Raw genomic sequence first — 12,689 nt, 5'->3', positions numbered from 1 at the left:
TGAACTATAACTCACAATGTAAGTTATCACTAAAATCCTTCTGCATATTCACCTGCTTCTCACTGGTGTTCTTGCATTCTTTACAAACAATCTGGTTAACAACAGCTCCGTGATACAGACGACTGATGAGGTCATGGCCGGACGTCCCCACTAAAGAAGTTTCCAAAGCACTGAAGAGAATTCGATTTAGTTCCTGTACATCATGTTGCCTCATTTCCTACAAAACAGGTAACTTTCATTTTAATTGTTTAGATTTTTATTTATCTGAGAGACAGGGAGAACTCCTATCAGCTGGGACATTCCCCAGATGCCCACAATGCCTTAGGTTGGGGCTGGGCCAGGCTGAAGCTGGGAGCTGGAACTCAATCCAAGTCTCCCATGTGGGTGGCAGGAACCCAATTACTTGAGCCCTCACTGATGCCTCCCGGGGTGGATGTGAGTCAGGACTTAGAGCCAGGAATCAAACCAAGGCACTCCAGGATGGAATGCAAGTCTTAACTGATAGGACAAATGCACACCCCACAAAGCGGGGAATTTTTAAATGTAATTTTGTGCTTCAGATAAAAAAAATAGATTTTAAGAATAGTACTAGTGGGGCTGGTGCTGTGGCTTAGTAGGTTAAGCCTCCACCTGCAGCGCCTGCATCCCATATGGGCACCGTTTTGAATCTCAGCTGCTCTACTTCCAATCCAGCTCCCTGCTATGGCCTGGGAAAGCAGAGATGGCCCAAGTCCTTGGGCCCCTGCACTGGTGTGGGAGACCTGGAAGAAGCTCCTGGCTTCTGGCTTTGAATGGGACGAGCTTAGCTGTGTTGGCCATTTGGGGAGTGAACCAGTGGATAGAAGATGTGTTTCTCCCTCTCTGTTACTCTGCCTTTCAAATAAATGAATCTTAAAACAACAAAAGAAATCACCACTTCTTTTTATTTATGATATAAAACAAAAATACAAACAGGCAGCATTCAGTGTATATATGTAAGCAAATCACTCAACCACTGGAAAACACATGCACTCTTTTGGGAAACCAGACACAGGCCACATCACAGAAGGAACACGCTAAGTACAGACCAATGTCTAAGAGCTGACAGTGTCTGCCTAAGAAACTCACCTAGATCATAGTGGTTGGAAAACAATCTGAATAATGAACATTTTAGAAAGGAACTACACTGGGGCCGGCACTGTGGCGTAGCAGACAAAGCTGCCGCTTGCAGTGCTGGCATCCCACACGGGCGCCAGTTCGAATCCCGGCTGCTCCACTTCCAGTCCAGCTCTCTGCTATGGCCTGGAAAAGCAGTATAAGATAGCCCAACTCCTTGGGCCTCTGCCCCTTCGCAGAGACCTGGAGGAAGCTCCTGGCTTCTGGCTTTGGATCGGCACAGCTCCAGGCGTTGCGGCCAACTGGGGAGTGAACCAGTAGATGGAAGACATCTTTCTCTCTGCCTCTCCTTTTCTCTCTGTTTTACTCTGACTTTCAAAAAAAATAAATAAATCTTTAAAAAAAAAGGAAGGAAGTACAATTTATTGCTCTGAAGTGTAAGCCAAACAAAACAAGACTTAACACGGTGAGAGATTCCTGAAGGAATCTGCTGTGACCCATTATGAGCCATGGAGCTAAGTGTGAACTGCTCCTTCAGAACAACCATAAACCACAGCCAAAGGGCACTCAGCACTCAGAAACAGAGGAGAGGAGGAGGAGCAGCCAGAGCAGAGAGGGGACAGAAGCTCCAGAAGAAGGGCTGTCAGGAGGGTGGGAGAGAACCCATTCGGCCAAGAACACACAGTGCCGTGTAGCCTTGGCATCTGGATGTTACTATGGGCTTTGGCAGGAAGAGTAGAAAGGACATGGAGGAAAAAAATGGAAGGTACAGGAGTAGGGGTAGTGGGGGAAGACAACAGTAAAAATACTCTTCAGAGCCAGTGTCGCAATGCAGCAGGTTAAGCCTCCTGCAGTGCTGTCATCCCATACCAGAGTGGGGGTTTGAGCCCTGGCTGCTCTGGCTTCAGATCTAGCTCCCTGCTCATGCACCTGGGGAAGCAGGGGAAGACGGCCCAAACAGCTGGGTCTCTGCACCCATATGAGAGGCCCAGACAGAATTTCAAGCTCCTGGCTTCAGCTTGGACCAGCCCTGGGCCGCTGCAGCCATTTGGGTAGTGAACCACTGGCTGGAAGATCGGTCACTCTGCCTTTCAAATAAATAAATAAATCTTTAAAAAAAAAGTTTCCTGTGAAAAGAAACCCAGAACAAGAAGTGAAGCTAAAGCTCTTTCTCTTTTCTTTTAAAACACAAGGACGTGCATTTGTCCTGTATGACAGCTCTGACAGAAAACCTGAAGACATTTTTAAGCATTGTTCCTGAGCGCTCCTATAGTGGGCAAAGGTGCCCCAGAAGCCTTCTCCTGCCACTGCAGGTCCAGTCTCAAACGGTTTCCTGCAAGACTTCATTTAGAAAAAGTTTTCATGGGTCTAAGAACTATGAAACCAGCCACTTAGTGGCAGCTCAGAAACACAGGGAAGGGGTATTTGGCCAAGTGGATAAGACGTCTATGTTCCTGAAAGGGTGCCTGGGCCTGAGTCCCACCTCTGGCTGCTGACTCCATCTTCCTGCTGATGTCAACCCAGGGAGGCAACAGTGATGGCTCAAGTGCGGGGGTCCCTGCCACCCAGGAAGACCCGGATGGAGTTCCTGGCTCTTGGCTTAGCCCCACCTGCTGTGGGATTCTGGAGAGTGAGCCAGCACAGGGAATACAGAACTACATGTGTCTCTTTCTCTCAATTCTTACTCTCTCCCTTCTTCCCCCCACCTTCCCTCCCCTGTCTGCCCTCCCTCCCGCCCCGCGCCAGCTCTATCACTTTACCTTTCAAATAATACTCAAACAAACAAAGAATGGAGTACTGATACATGAATGAGCCTTGAAAACATGTCCTAAGCAGAAGCAGCCAGTTACTGAACCACAAATCATACAATTTTATTTCTATGAAATGTCTAGAACAGGTAAACCCATACCAGATTGTGGTTATCAGGGGAGTGACAGTTAATAGGTTGGAGTTTATTTTTTAGGAGGTGAAATGTTCTGAAATTGGTTGCAGTAATGGCTGCACAACCCTGTGAATATTCTTAAAAAAAAAAAAAAAAAAAAAACTCACAGGCCAGCGCCGTGGCTCACTAGGCTAACCCTCTGCCTTGCGGCACCGGCACACTGGGTTCTAGTCCCGGTCAGGGCGCCGGATTCTGTCCCGGTTGCTCCTCTTCCAGGCCAGCTCTCTGCTGTGGCCAGGGAGTGCAGTGGAGGATGGCCCAAGTGCTTGGGCCCTGCACCCCATGGGAGACCAGGAGAAGCACCTGGCTCCTGCCATTGGATCAGCGCGGTGCGCCGGCCGCAGCGCGCCAGCCACAGCGGCCATTGGAGGGTGAACCAACGGCAAAGGAAGACCTTTCTCTCTGTCTCTCTCTCTCACTGTCCACTCTGCCTGTCAAAAACAAACAAACCAAAAAACAAAAACAAAAAAAAACACTTCACTGGAGTGTACCCTTCAAGAGTAAATTTACGGCATGTAGATTATATTTCAATAAACCAGTTATTTCTTTAAAAAAGGGAAGCAAAAAGGAATGAACCCTAAGCACCAGCTCTACACCAGAACTTTCACCAGCTCTTTAGGGAATGTTTTATTACTCTATTTACTCCCAAGTTCATGCCTCACCTTGCCTCGCCTCTTTAGTGATCCTAGTTGCAGAGTGTTCCTGATTAGAAGACCTCCGGTCAGTTATCTTTGAGGGCAATGTAACATTATTCCTATCACTGCCTCTTGAAATTCTGTGATGAGGGCATGTACGGCAGCAGTGGGAGGCCAGTGTCTCTTATCAAAGTGCCTGACTGGAGTCCTGGGTCCACCTTCAACCCCAGCTTCCTGCTAATGCAGACTCACGGAGGCTCATGTCCTTGTCACCCACATGGCAGACCCAGACTGAGATCCCAGCTCCTGGCTGTGGCCTGGTCCAACCCAAGCTATTGTGGGCATTCAGGGAGTAAACCAGCAAATGGAAGATGTGACTGTCTTTATCCCTATCTTCATAATAAAATAATTAAAAAATCTGTGACAGTCTCCCAAACTGTCTTTGCAGGAATACATTTATCTCCCAACAAATGCAAGACCTGATCTTACTTGAATGTGTACAGCCAACAGCTCATCAATGACGGCAAGGACCTTTACTCACCACTAACAAGTGTTTAGTGTTTTCATACACTGGAATACCTTTTAGGAATCCAAACAAGAGAAAGCCCCCACACTATAGAATATAGGAAGAAAATAAAAATCAAGTCAAGACAGAATGAAAAGCCCTGCCCAAGACTGGTTTCATGTTTTGGTTGAAGCAAGTGTTCAAATCCTAACACCTAGATCAAACACACAGCATGTCACAAAGGCAGAAAGAACTTTTTAAAAAATCACTTAAAATTGGATTTATCCATTATTGCTTGTCAAAGACTAAAAAGCTGATCAGCAGTTTGTTATATAAGTGGTAATTTTCCATATGATAGGCATTGAGTGTCAACTACATGCTATAAAGATTCTTAGGGTAGAAAACATCAAACTCGGCTCTCACACTTCTTATTTTCACAATTCCCTGACCCCAAATCATAGTCATTTATAAAATCCTGTAAACAACAAGAATCTAAAAAATGTATTTCTAGCTTCAATTATTTAATGAGAAGGAAATATTCAAATAATACATTGAGACCCTAAGATAAAATTGGAGGATTCTGTGTAACATATTAAGCCAGCATTTTCTCTTTCCTGCTGGGAACGTCCTTAGAGAAGCTGGCCTGCCCACCTCATTGCTGGTCCACCCAAAGCTGTCAGTGAGATCTTCTGTGGACGCAGCTTCCTGGTCCAGGAGCAGAAGCTGAGCAAACAGGCGCTGTAGCTGTAAAGGTATGATTCGAACCTGAATGAGAAACAAAAGCATTTCTAAATCAACTTTTTATGTTGACTGGTGCTTTTTAAAACAGCTGCAGACTAGTTCTCTCCTAATTCACTCAGGAGCTTATAAATACTTACATACAGAGAACTAATTAAGATTCAGTTCTTTGAAAATTCCAATTCAACATGAAAGGTTTTAGTTATCTGGGGTTTCTACTACAGTTCCGATCAGTATTAAAACTCAAACAGGCCCTAACCAACCATCCAGTTAACTAACCAACCATCCAGTTAACTACACAGTACTGATCTGCAACAGATTGGAAATTTTTTTTTTCTATTTGTCAACTTTTTTTAACTTTTATTTAATGAATATAAATTTCCAAAGTACAGCTTATGGATTACAATGGCTTCCCCCCCATAACGTCCCTCCCACCCGCAACCCTCCCCTTTCCCATTCCCTCTCCCCTTCCATTCACATGAGGATTCATTTTCAATTCTCTTTATATACAGAAGATCAGTTTAGCATACATTAAGTAAAGATTTCAACAGTTTGCTCCCACACAGAAACATAAGTGAAAAATAATAGATGATTTTTTAAATGATGATGAAATCAGATCAGACCTATTGTCATGTTTAATCCCAGCGAGAATCAAGTTGGGAATTGATAATTTCTTCTTCTTTTTTTTTTTTTAACAGAAGATCAGTTTAGTATACATTAAGTAAAGATTTCAACAGTTTGCACCCCCATAGAAACACAAAGTGAAATACACTGTTTGAGTACTCGTTATAGCATTAAGCCTCAATGTACAGCGCATTAACAGATTGGAAATTTAAAAAAAGGTTCAAATCCTGGCTGTTCCGCTTTCAAGCCAACCTCCTGTAATTAGCCTGGGAAGGCACTGGAAGACGGTCCAAGAGATTGGGCCCCTACCACCCACCCAGGAGACAATGATGGAATTCACGGCCTCTGCCTTCAGCCAGGCCAGACACGGCTGCGATAGCCATCTGGGGAGTAAACCAGCAAACAAAAGATCTCTTTTGCTCTCTCTCTTCCTCTCTGATGATAGATTTTCAAAAAAGGGGAGGGGGGAGGCAGCACTGTGGCTTAGTTGAGCCACCACCTACAGTGCCAGCATCCCATATTGGTGCCAGTTGCAATCCAGCTCCCGGCTAATGGCCTGGGAAAACAGCAGAGGATGGCCCGGGTACGTGGGCCCCTGTACACACTTGGAGACCCAGATGAAGCTCTTGGCTCCTGGCTTCAGTCTGGCCCAGCCCTGGTCATGGCAGCCACTGGGGGAGTGAACCAGCGAATGGAAGACTTTCTCTCTCTCTGCCTCTGCCTCTCCCTCTATTTTTAATTTCTTTTAAATAATTTTAAAAAATCTTAAAAAAAAGATTTGAGCTCAAAGGTGATGAAAGAGACTATTGAATTATATTTAACTAGGAAGAACGCTATTTATTGAACAAAACTGAAGAACACTGGTCTTTATTTTATTTTTTTGGGGTATAATTGCAAATAGGAGCATTAAACAGATTTCCTCCTAAATTAATCCAAAAATGATTTGTAAATATCTCCCTCGGAGAAGAAAGAATACGGAGCAAGGGCTATTTATAAAACAGTAGCACCATGATATTTGGAAAAATGATTCCAACAGGACATAGGCCAAGTCACTTTCTGAAAATATGGATCACATGTGGTAATTAATACTTTCTATGGATAGGAGCTTAATTCCTTCCTGAAAAGACATTTCCTCAGAAGTCCAAAATAGCCCAGTAAATCATAGATTTAATACCTTTGCATCAGGTTTATCCTTGTCCTCTAAGGAACCAAGCTCTTCTGGACCAAGAGAAAACAAGGCTTCTAAAGGAAAGAGGAGAATCAGAGATGTAAATGGCATCACTTCATCTTAGAGAGCTGTTTCAGAAAGCCAAGACCACCATTAAGGAAAATCAGATTCTGAAATTCGTGGCACTATTTACACTATTTTGCTTTCTTATAACATTTTTAACCACTAATAAAGTGGCATGCTCAGCTTTCAGCATGACAGAGCTATAAAAGGAGAAAAAGCTTGTTTATGCAATAAAACTATACAGATATCAGGAATATTTGATGGTTTGCCACTGCCCATGTCAGTGAGTCCCAAAGCCATAGGGAATCTTGGAAAATGTTAGGGTTTCAGGCAAACCTTTTTGTACTACGAGAGAGACTGCCCACCTCCTCTTGCTGGAAGGACCACCTTTTGCTTCGAGATTGTGCCTTTACTTTTGGAAAATGTCTTTTTCTACGTTGAAGGTAACAACAACTGGTAATGACTGTACATGGAAAGAGAATCTGGCAACCGGTCTTGTCTTTGGAATTAACTTTACAGCCGACACCAAGGTCTGTCACTCAGCGGGGTACACACGAATCCTGAAGGAGTCTGCATCTAAACCCAGACAGGAAGGAACTCCTCCTGGGAAGCTGGTAGGCTTCAGGGAGACAAGGGCTGGGCTGGGCGAGTCTCCTTGCTGATCGCCCCCTGTGTATCCAGTGATCGCTGTTACAAAGGCTCTCTTCCTCCCCAGTGCTGAGACTGGGCAAAACTGAACTAGAAACACACAGGTTAAAGGAAGAAACCACAATGACTTTTGTAATTTTTCCCACCGCTCTCATCTACATTGTGCCAGAAGTACAGTAAAATCCAATCTAGCTTCTCTGTTTTGTGAGGTAGAGTTACAGAGAGAGAGTGAAAGACAGAGAGAAAGGTCTTCCATCCTCTGGTTCACTCCCCAAATGGCTGCAATGGCCAGAGCTGGATGGATCTGAAGTCAGCAGCTTCTTCCAGGTCTCCCACGTGGGTGCAGGGGCCCAAGGACTTGGGCCATCTTCTACTGCTTTCCCAGGATATAGCACAGAGCGGGATCAGAAGTGGAGAGGCCGGGACTCGAACTGGTGCCTTATGCAATGCTGGCACTGCAGGCAGTGGCTTTACCCACCACGCTATAACGCTGGCCCTGCCTTACTTCTACTACTCCAAAAACCTCCAAAATTCTCCTCCCTCAGTTCTCTGCCAGTCCTTTCCCTTTCCAAATTGTACCTCCACTTCAATCAGCCTGGGGATTCATGCTGAACTGCACAAGGAGTGCACATTCCACAGTTAAGACTTCAAGCCAGATGCTGAGCTTGCAACTCCACTTCCTGGGGCTCTCAGCCCTCCTCCTGCCAAGTGTGCTCCACCCAGTGTGCCCCACCCCTCACCTTCTTCCTCAGTCTCTTCCGGAGGCTATTTTTCTTTTTGTGTGCGATTACTTTACCGTTTTTATTTATAGGTTCCTCTATTAAAATGTAAGCTATATTCTGTGTCTGACATTCAATAGGCACTAAGGGAAATGTTTACAGAATTATGTTCAATGGGAGGATTTTGGGGGTGGGCACTTGGGGCAGTGGTTAAGCTGCTGCTTGGGCTCCCTGCATCCCATATCAGAGTGCCCGGTGCAAGTCCCAGCGCCCCTGCTGCCAATCCAGCTCTCTGATACTGCAAATGGTGGGAGGCAGCGGATGATCTGCCAAGTACTCAGGTCCCTGCCTCCCACATGCGAGACCTGGACTGAGTTCTAGACGCGTGGCTCCAGCCTGGCTCAGCGCCAGCTGTCACTGCACTTGGGGAGTGAGCCAGAGGATGGAAGCTCTCTCCCTCCCCCACACTTTTTCCTCCAGAAACTTTTTAAGGAATACAAACTTCATGCATGTCATAAACACAGCTTCAGGACACAGTGATTCTTTCCACTGTACCTGCCCTCCCACCCACACTCCCAGCCCTCTTCCTCCTCCCTCTCCTATTCCTTCCTATTCTTAACTAAGATCTATTTTCAATTAACTTTATACACATACGATTCACCCTATACTAAGTAAAAAGTTCAACAACAAATGGAATAAAAAAAAAGCTACTTTTCTACTTCAAGTTGCCCTTTGATCAACTATATAAAACTCCGAAAAGTTTTATCCCTTTTAGGAATGATTACTGCCGAAATGTCTAATGGAGGCACTGACTGCACCAGGACGGTATTCTGTTGGAGCACATGAAGGACAAGCAGGGCCATTCTTCCAGTCCACACGCTTCTCAATCTACTGCAATGGCCTCGGGAAGGGGGCAGCGGGAAATAGCGACAAAATCAGGGCTGGCGCTGTGGCAGAGCGGGTAAAGCCGCCCCCTGCAGTGCCAGCATCCCATATGGATGCCAGTTCGAGTCCCGGCTGTTCCACTTCCAATCCAGCTCTCTGCTATGGCCTGGTAAAGCAGTGGACGATGGTCCAAGTGCTAGTGAGAGAACTGGAAGAAGCTCCTGGCTTTGGATCAGCCAAACTCCAGCCGTTGCAGCTATTTAGGGAATGAACTAGCAGATGGAAAATCAATCGATCTCTCTCTCTCTCTCTCTCTGCCTCTGTAACTCTGCCTTTCAAATAAACCTTTTAAAAAATCTATTTACAAAGTCTCCAGGAGGAGAAGTCTCTAGGCTGAGGAACAACAGAAGACAACAGAAAGATCAGAAACTTGGTGGTGGGAGGGGCCGTGGCGAGCAGAGTCAGGGCAGCTATGTCGTGTGTCCTCAGGAGATGGAGGCACCGGGAGAGCTGAGCTATGACGTCACGTGGTCCCAGGGGTCCCAGCAGGGCAAAGCACTGCTCGTATCTCAGACAAGGCTGAGACCCTGGTGGAGGAAGCTGGGCTGGAGAGGGAGAAATGGGAAAACATTTAGAGACCCACAGCAAGAAATGAAGAGTCCAGTGAGGTCTGCCAGCTTCCTGTCGTTTTGGGAGAGTTTACTGAGGAGTAAACCCTGCTTTGGAAACCCACTGACGTTAGCTTTCCTTTCTTTGCACACAGTCTCTGACCTACAACTCTTAGCATTTCCAGCATGTGCATCGCTTCTTATTGCCAGCAGGGTCTGGGGCAGACATATCCACCAATCAAGCACCGTAATCTCCTCTATGGAACTTATGAACGCTCACCCAGTGAGATAAATAGAGACATGAACAGCCTCATGCTGCGTGAGGTTCTGAGGCCAAGTAGGGTAGCCTCCGAGTTTTCTGGATTTCACGAACAAGGATGAACAACTGTGGAGCCATATGAATAAGGTGCTCCTCCCCACTCCAAAAGCCAGGATATAATTGTTTGGATAACCCTGGCTTAAGTGTTTGTGACTTTTAAAAAATTTTAAGATTCAAAAACCCAAAAAATGTAGCAGTGATGAAGTCTACAACTCATGACAGAATCGTTGCATCTTAAATTAGTCATTAAAAGAAATGCATTGCCTTATTTTATTGTCATTAAACATTTCCGTAATCACACAGAACACATTTAAAGTAATCGAAGTTTCACCTTTCTCTGCAGAACCACCAGAACTGTGCCTTACATCTGCAGAAACGAACCCTGTGGAACACACTTCTAAGGTACGTAGTCGATTTGTGACTTTGCGTAAGTAATCGCATCGCAGGAGGAGGGTACATGGCTAAGCAGGCGCCCGTGGCAGCATACCTCTGAATTCAGGTGTGAAATGAAGAGTCTGCAGCAGAGAATTGAGGTAACAAGTTCCACCCTGATTCCTGATTCCGCTCAAATTGGTGAACTCTCTGGGAGCAGGTGGCTCCAATGCTTTAGGCTTTAATTTCTTCCCTTTTCCATACTGATTATTGGACACACTGGAATAATCCTCTTCAAATAGGTCCCCAAACATTGTGAAACTAAAGTACTGCCTTAAAAAAAAATGAAATGTTACACCGATGCTTTTATATCCAGAATAAATTCCCCTCTCACAGCCCTCCCTAGCTCTCGGGAATATCCACTTTGTTCAACTGTTCCTTGGGGGGCGGCACTGTGGCGCAGTGGGTTAATGCCCTGGCCTGAAGTGCTGGCATCCCATATGGGTGCCGGTTTGAGTCACGGCTGCTCTATTTCCGATCCAGCTCTCTGCTGTGGCCTGGGAAAGCAGTAAAAGATGGCCCAAGTCCTTGGGCCCCTGCACCCATGTGGGAGACCCGGAGGAAGCTCCTGGCTCCTGGCTTCGGATCGGCACAGCTCAGGCCATTGTGGCCAATTGGGGAGTGGATGGAAGACCTCCCTCTCTCAATCTGTGTAACTGACTTTCAAATAAGTAAATATTAATAAAAAAAAATGCTCCTTGGAAAATGTGCACAATTTGGGTTTTGGAGGCAGGCAGCGGGATCTGGACCCCCCCCCCCCCCCCAGAATACTAAGTAGCTGTGGGATATTTAACTATTTCAACTATTTTCGTGATAACGTAAACTTTGATACTGCAGGAAACAAAGGCACCAGCGCACAAGCTCTGGCCCACAACGAGCGGCTGCTGTTCTTAGCGGGGGGCACATTCACATCACTAGTGGGGGGAAGCAGAACCCACCGCCCAGCGAGCCCACTCGCGGCTGCCCAGAGCGGACGCGGGGCCGCGGGCCCAGCGCGCACTCGGGAAATCTCGGCTTCCCGCACTCCTCACGCCCCGGCGCCGGGCGCGGGCGCGGGCGCAACGGGTCAGCTTGACTTTTAGGAATAGTTCAGCGGCGCACTGCCCCGAGCCCAAGGCCCCTCCAAGTGCACCACGGACCCCAGCAGGAGGCCCGGGTCCCGGGTGACCGGCGCAAGTCTCCCCGCCAGCGGGAGGTCCCGGGGCGCCTGCCCGCAGCGAGGCGTCAGGAAGCGCCGAAAAGCGACTATTCTCAGAAAAACCAAACTCAGGAGCCTGGTTCCCAGCCTCGCGGTCTGGATTCCCCACACCGCGGCCCGGCCCGGGGTTCGCCCAGCCCCCCAAGAAGGCACAGGTCTCCGTGGCCGGAGACCACCGACCCGACCCAGCCAGGCCCGGCCTCCGCCCCCTGAGTCCCTACGCTTTACCACACGCCTCCCGGGATCCCCGGCGCCGCCCCCCACTTACGGCCTAAAGCCCAGACCCCAGCCCCGGCCAAACCGCGAGGCGAACAAACCCGCCCCAACTGGGCGCTGCCATGCTGGCGAGGGCGGGTCTCGCGAAGCCGCGGAGGCAGCGCGGACTACGTCTCCCAAGGTGCCCCGCGGGGGCGCCGCCCGCCGCGCTGGGCCTTGTGGGAAATGTAGTTCCTCCGCCCGCAGCGACGGGGGCCGCGCTCGCTTCCGGGTCCGGGTCCGGGTCCGGGTCCGGTGTCGGGTTCTGAGGTCGCTCCCTCACGGCTACTTGTGTTGCTGGTCACGGCCCCTAGTAGCCGCAGTGGGCTGCTCTGGGCTACAGAGCGTCGAGGTGGGTGGGACTAGGTGCCGGAGTGAGCCAGGGGCGTTTTCAGGGAGGCAAAGGGGGAGACGGCTTCTAAGGGTACAATGAGGTAAACGCAAGTTGTTTTGACATCAGGAGGACACTGAAGTGCGTTAGGGAGTCCGTGCGGCGGGCCGGCGTCCTTGTAACTTACCTCGACAGTGCCGGGCAGAAGTCCCTTTTGCGTCAGGTTGTGGTGGCCTGGTGAGGTTGAGGCGGTAGGCAACGGTGCCCGAGACCCTCCCTCACACGCGAGCGCCCCTCCCCCGATTCCGACAGCCTTCCTACTGCTTTCGTGACAGGAAACAGCTCGCCAAGCACCTGGAAGCCCCTTTCCGAGTTCCCTCCAGCGCACAGGCTGTGGGAGGACAGTCTGCATTGGCCCGAGGCTCGGTGACCTCAACGTGCGTCTCCACAACCTGTAAGTAGCGGAGCGAAGAATGCACCAAAAACATCTCCACAGCATCGCTCCTGCGCCTGACCACGCCGTG

At 48.2% G+C, this 12,689-nt stretch overlaps 1 protein-coding gene across 33 annotated transcripts in view; it reads right to left on the bottom strand.

Annotated features, from left to right (window-relative positions):
- Positions 1 to 12,486, bottom strand: part of USP40 (ubiquitin specific peptidase 40) — a 105,798-nt gene extending 93,312 nt beyond the window's left edge. For 16 of the 33 annotated variants that reach the window (XR_016231356.1, XR_011387049.2, XR_016231360.1 and 13 more), the window contains exons 1-5: positions 11,848 to 11,980; positions 10,437 to 10,654; positions 6,714 to 6,781; positions 4,829 to 4,942; positions 53 to 217 (exon numbers count right to left, since the gene is read on the bottom strand). Coding sequence is in view for 16 of the 33 variants with exons in the window: in XM_008275246.5 (XP_008273468.4) it covers positions 53 to 217; positions 4,829 to 4,942; positions 6,714 to 6,781; positions 10,437 to 10,635 (546 nt within the window). In the remaining 17 variants the exon portion in view is untranslated. Of the gene's footprint in view, positions 1 to 52; positions 218 to 4,828; positions 4,943 to 6,713; positions 9,628 to 10,280; positions 10,655 to 11,847; positions 12,016 to 12,352 lie in introns of those variants that run through there. The other 17 variants (XR_016231358.1, XR_016231357.1, XR_011387050.2 and 14 more) reach the window with 8 other exon arrangements.
- Between the last annotated feature and the right edge of the window lie 203 nt (positions 12,487 to 12,689).

The sequence above is a fragment of the Oryctolagus cuniculus genome, chromosome 3 (assembly GCF_051225735.1).
Source record: "Oryctolagus cuniculus isolate XC-2025 breed Fujian yellow rabbit chromosome 3, ASM5122573v1, whole genome shotgun sequence".
NCBI lineage: Eukaryota > Metazoa > Chordata > Mammalia > Lagomorpha > Leporidae > Oryctolagus > Oryctolagus cuniculus.
The sequence above is the reverse complement of the archived record's forward strand: the minus strand, read 5'-3'. Positions and strand labels throughout refer to the sequence as shown.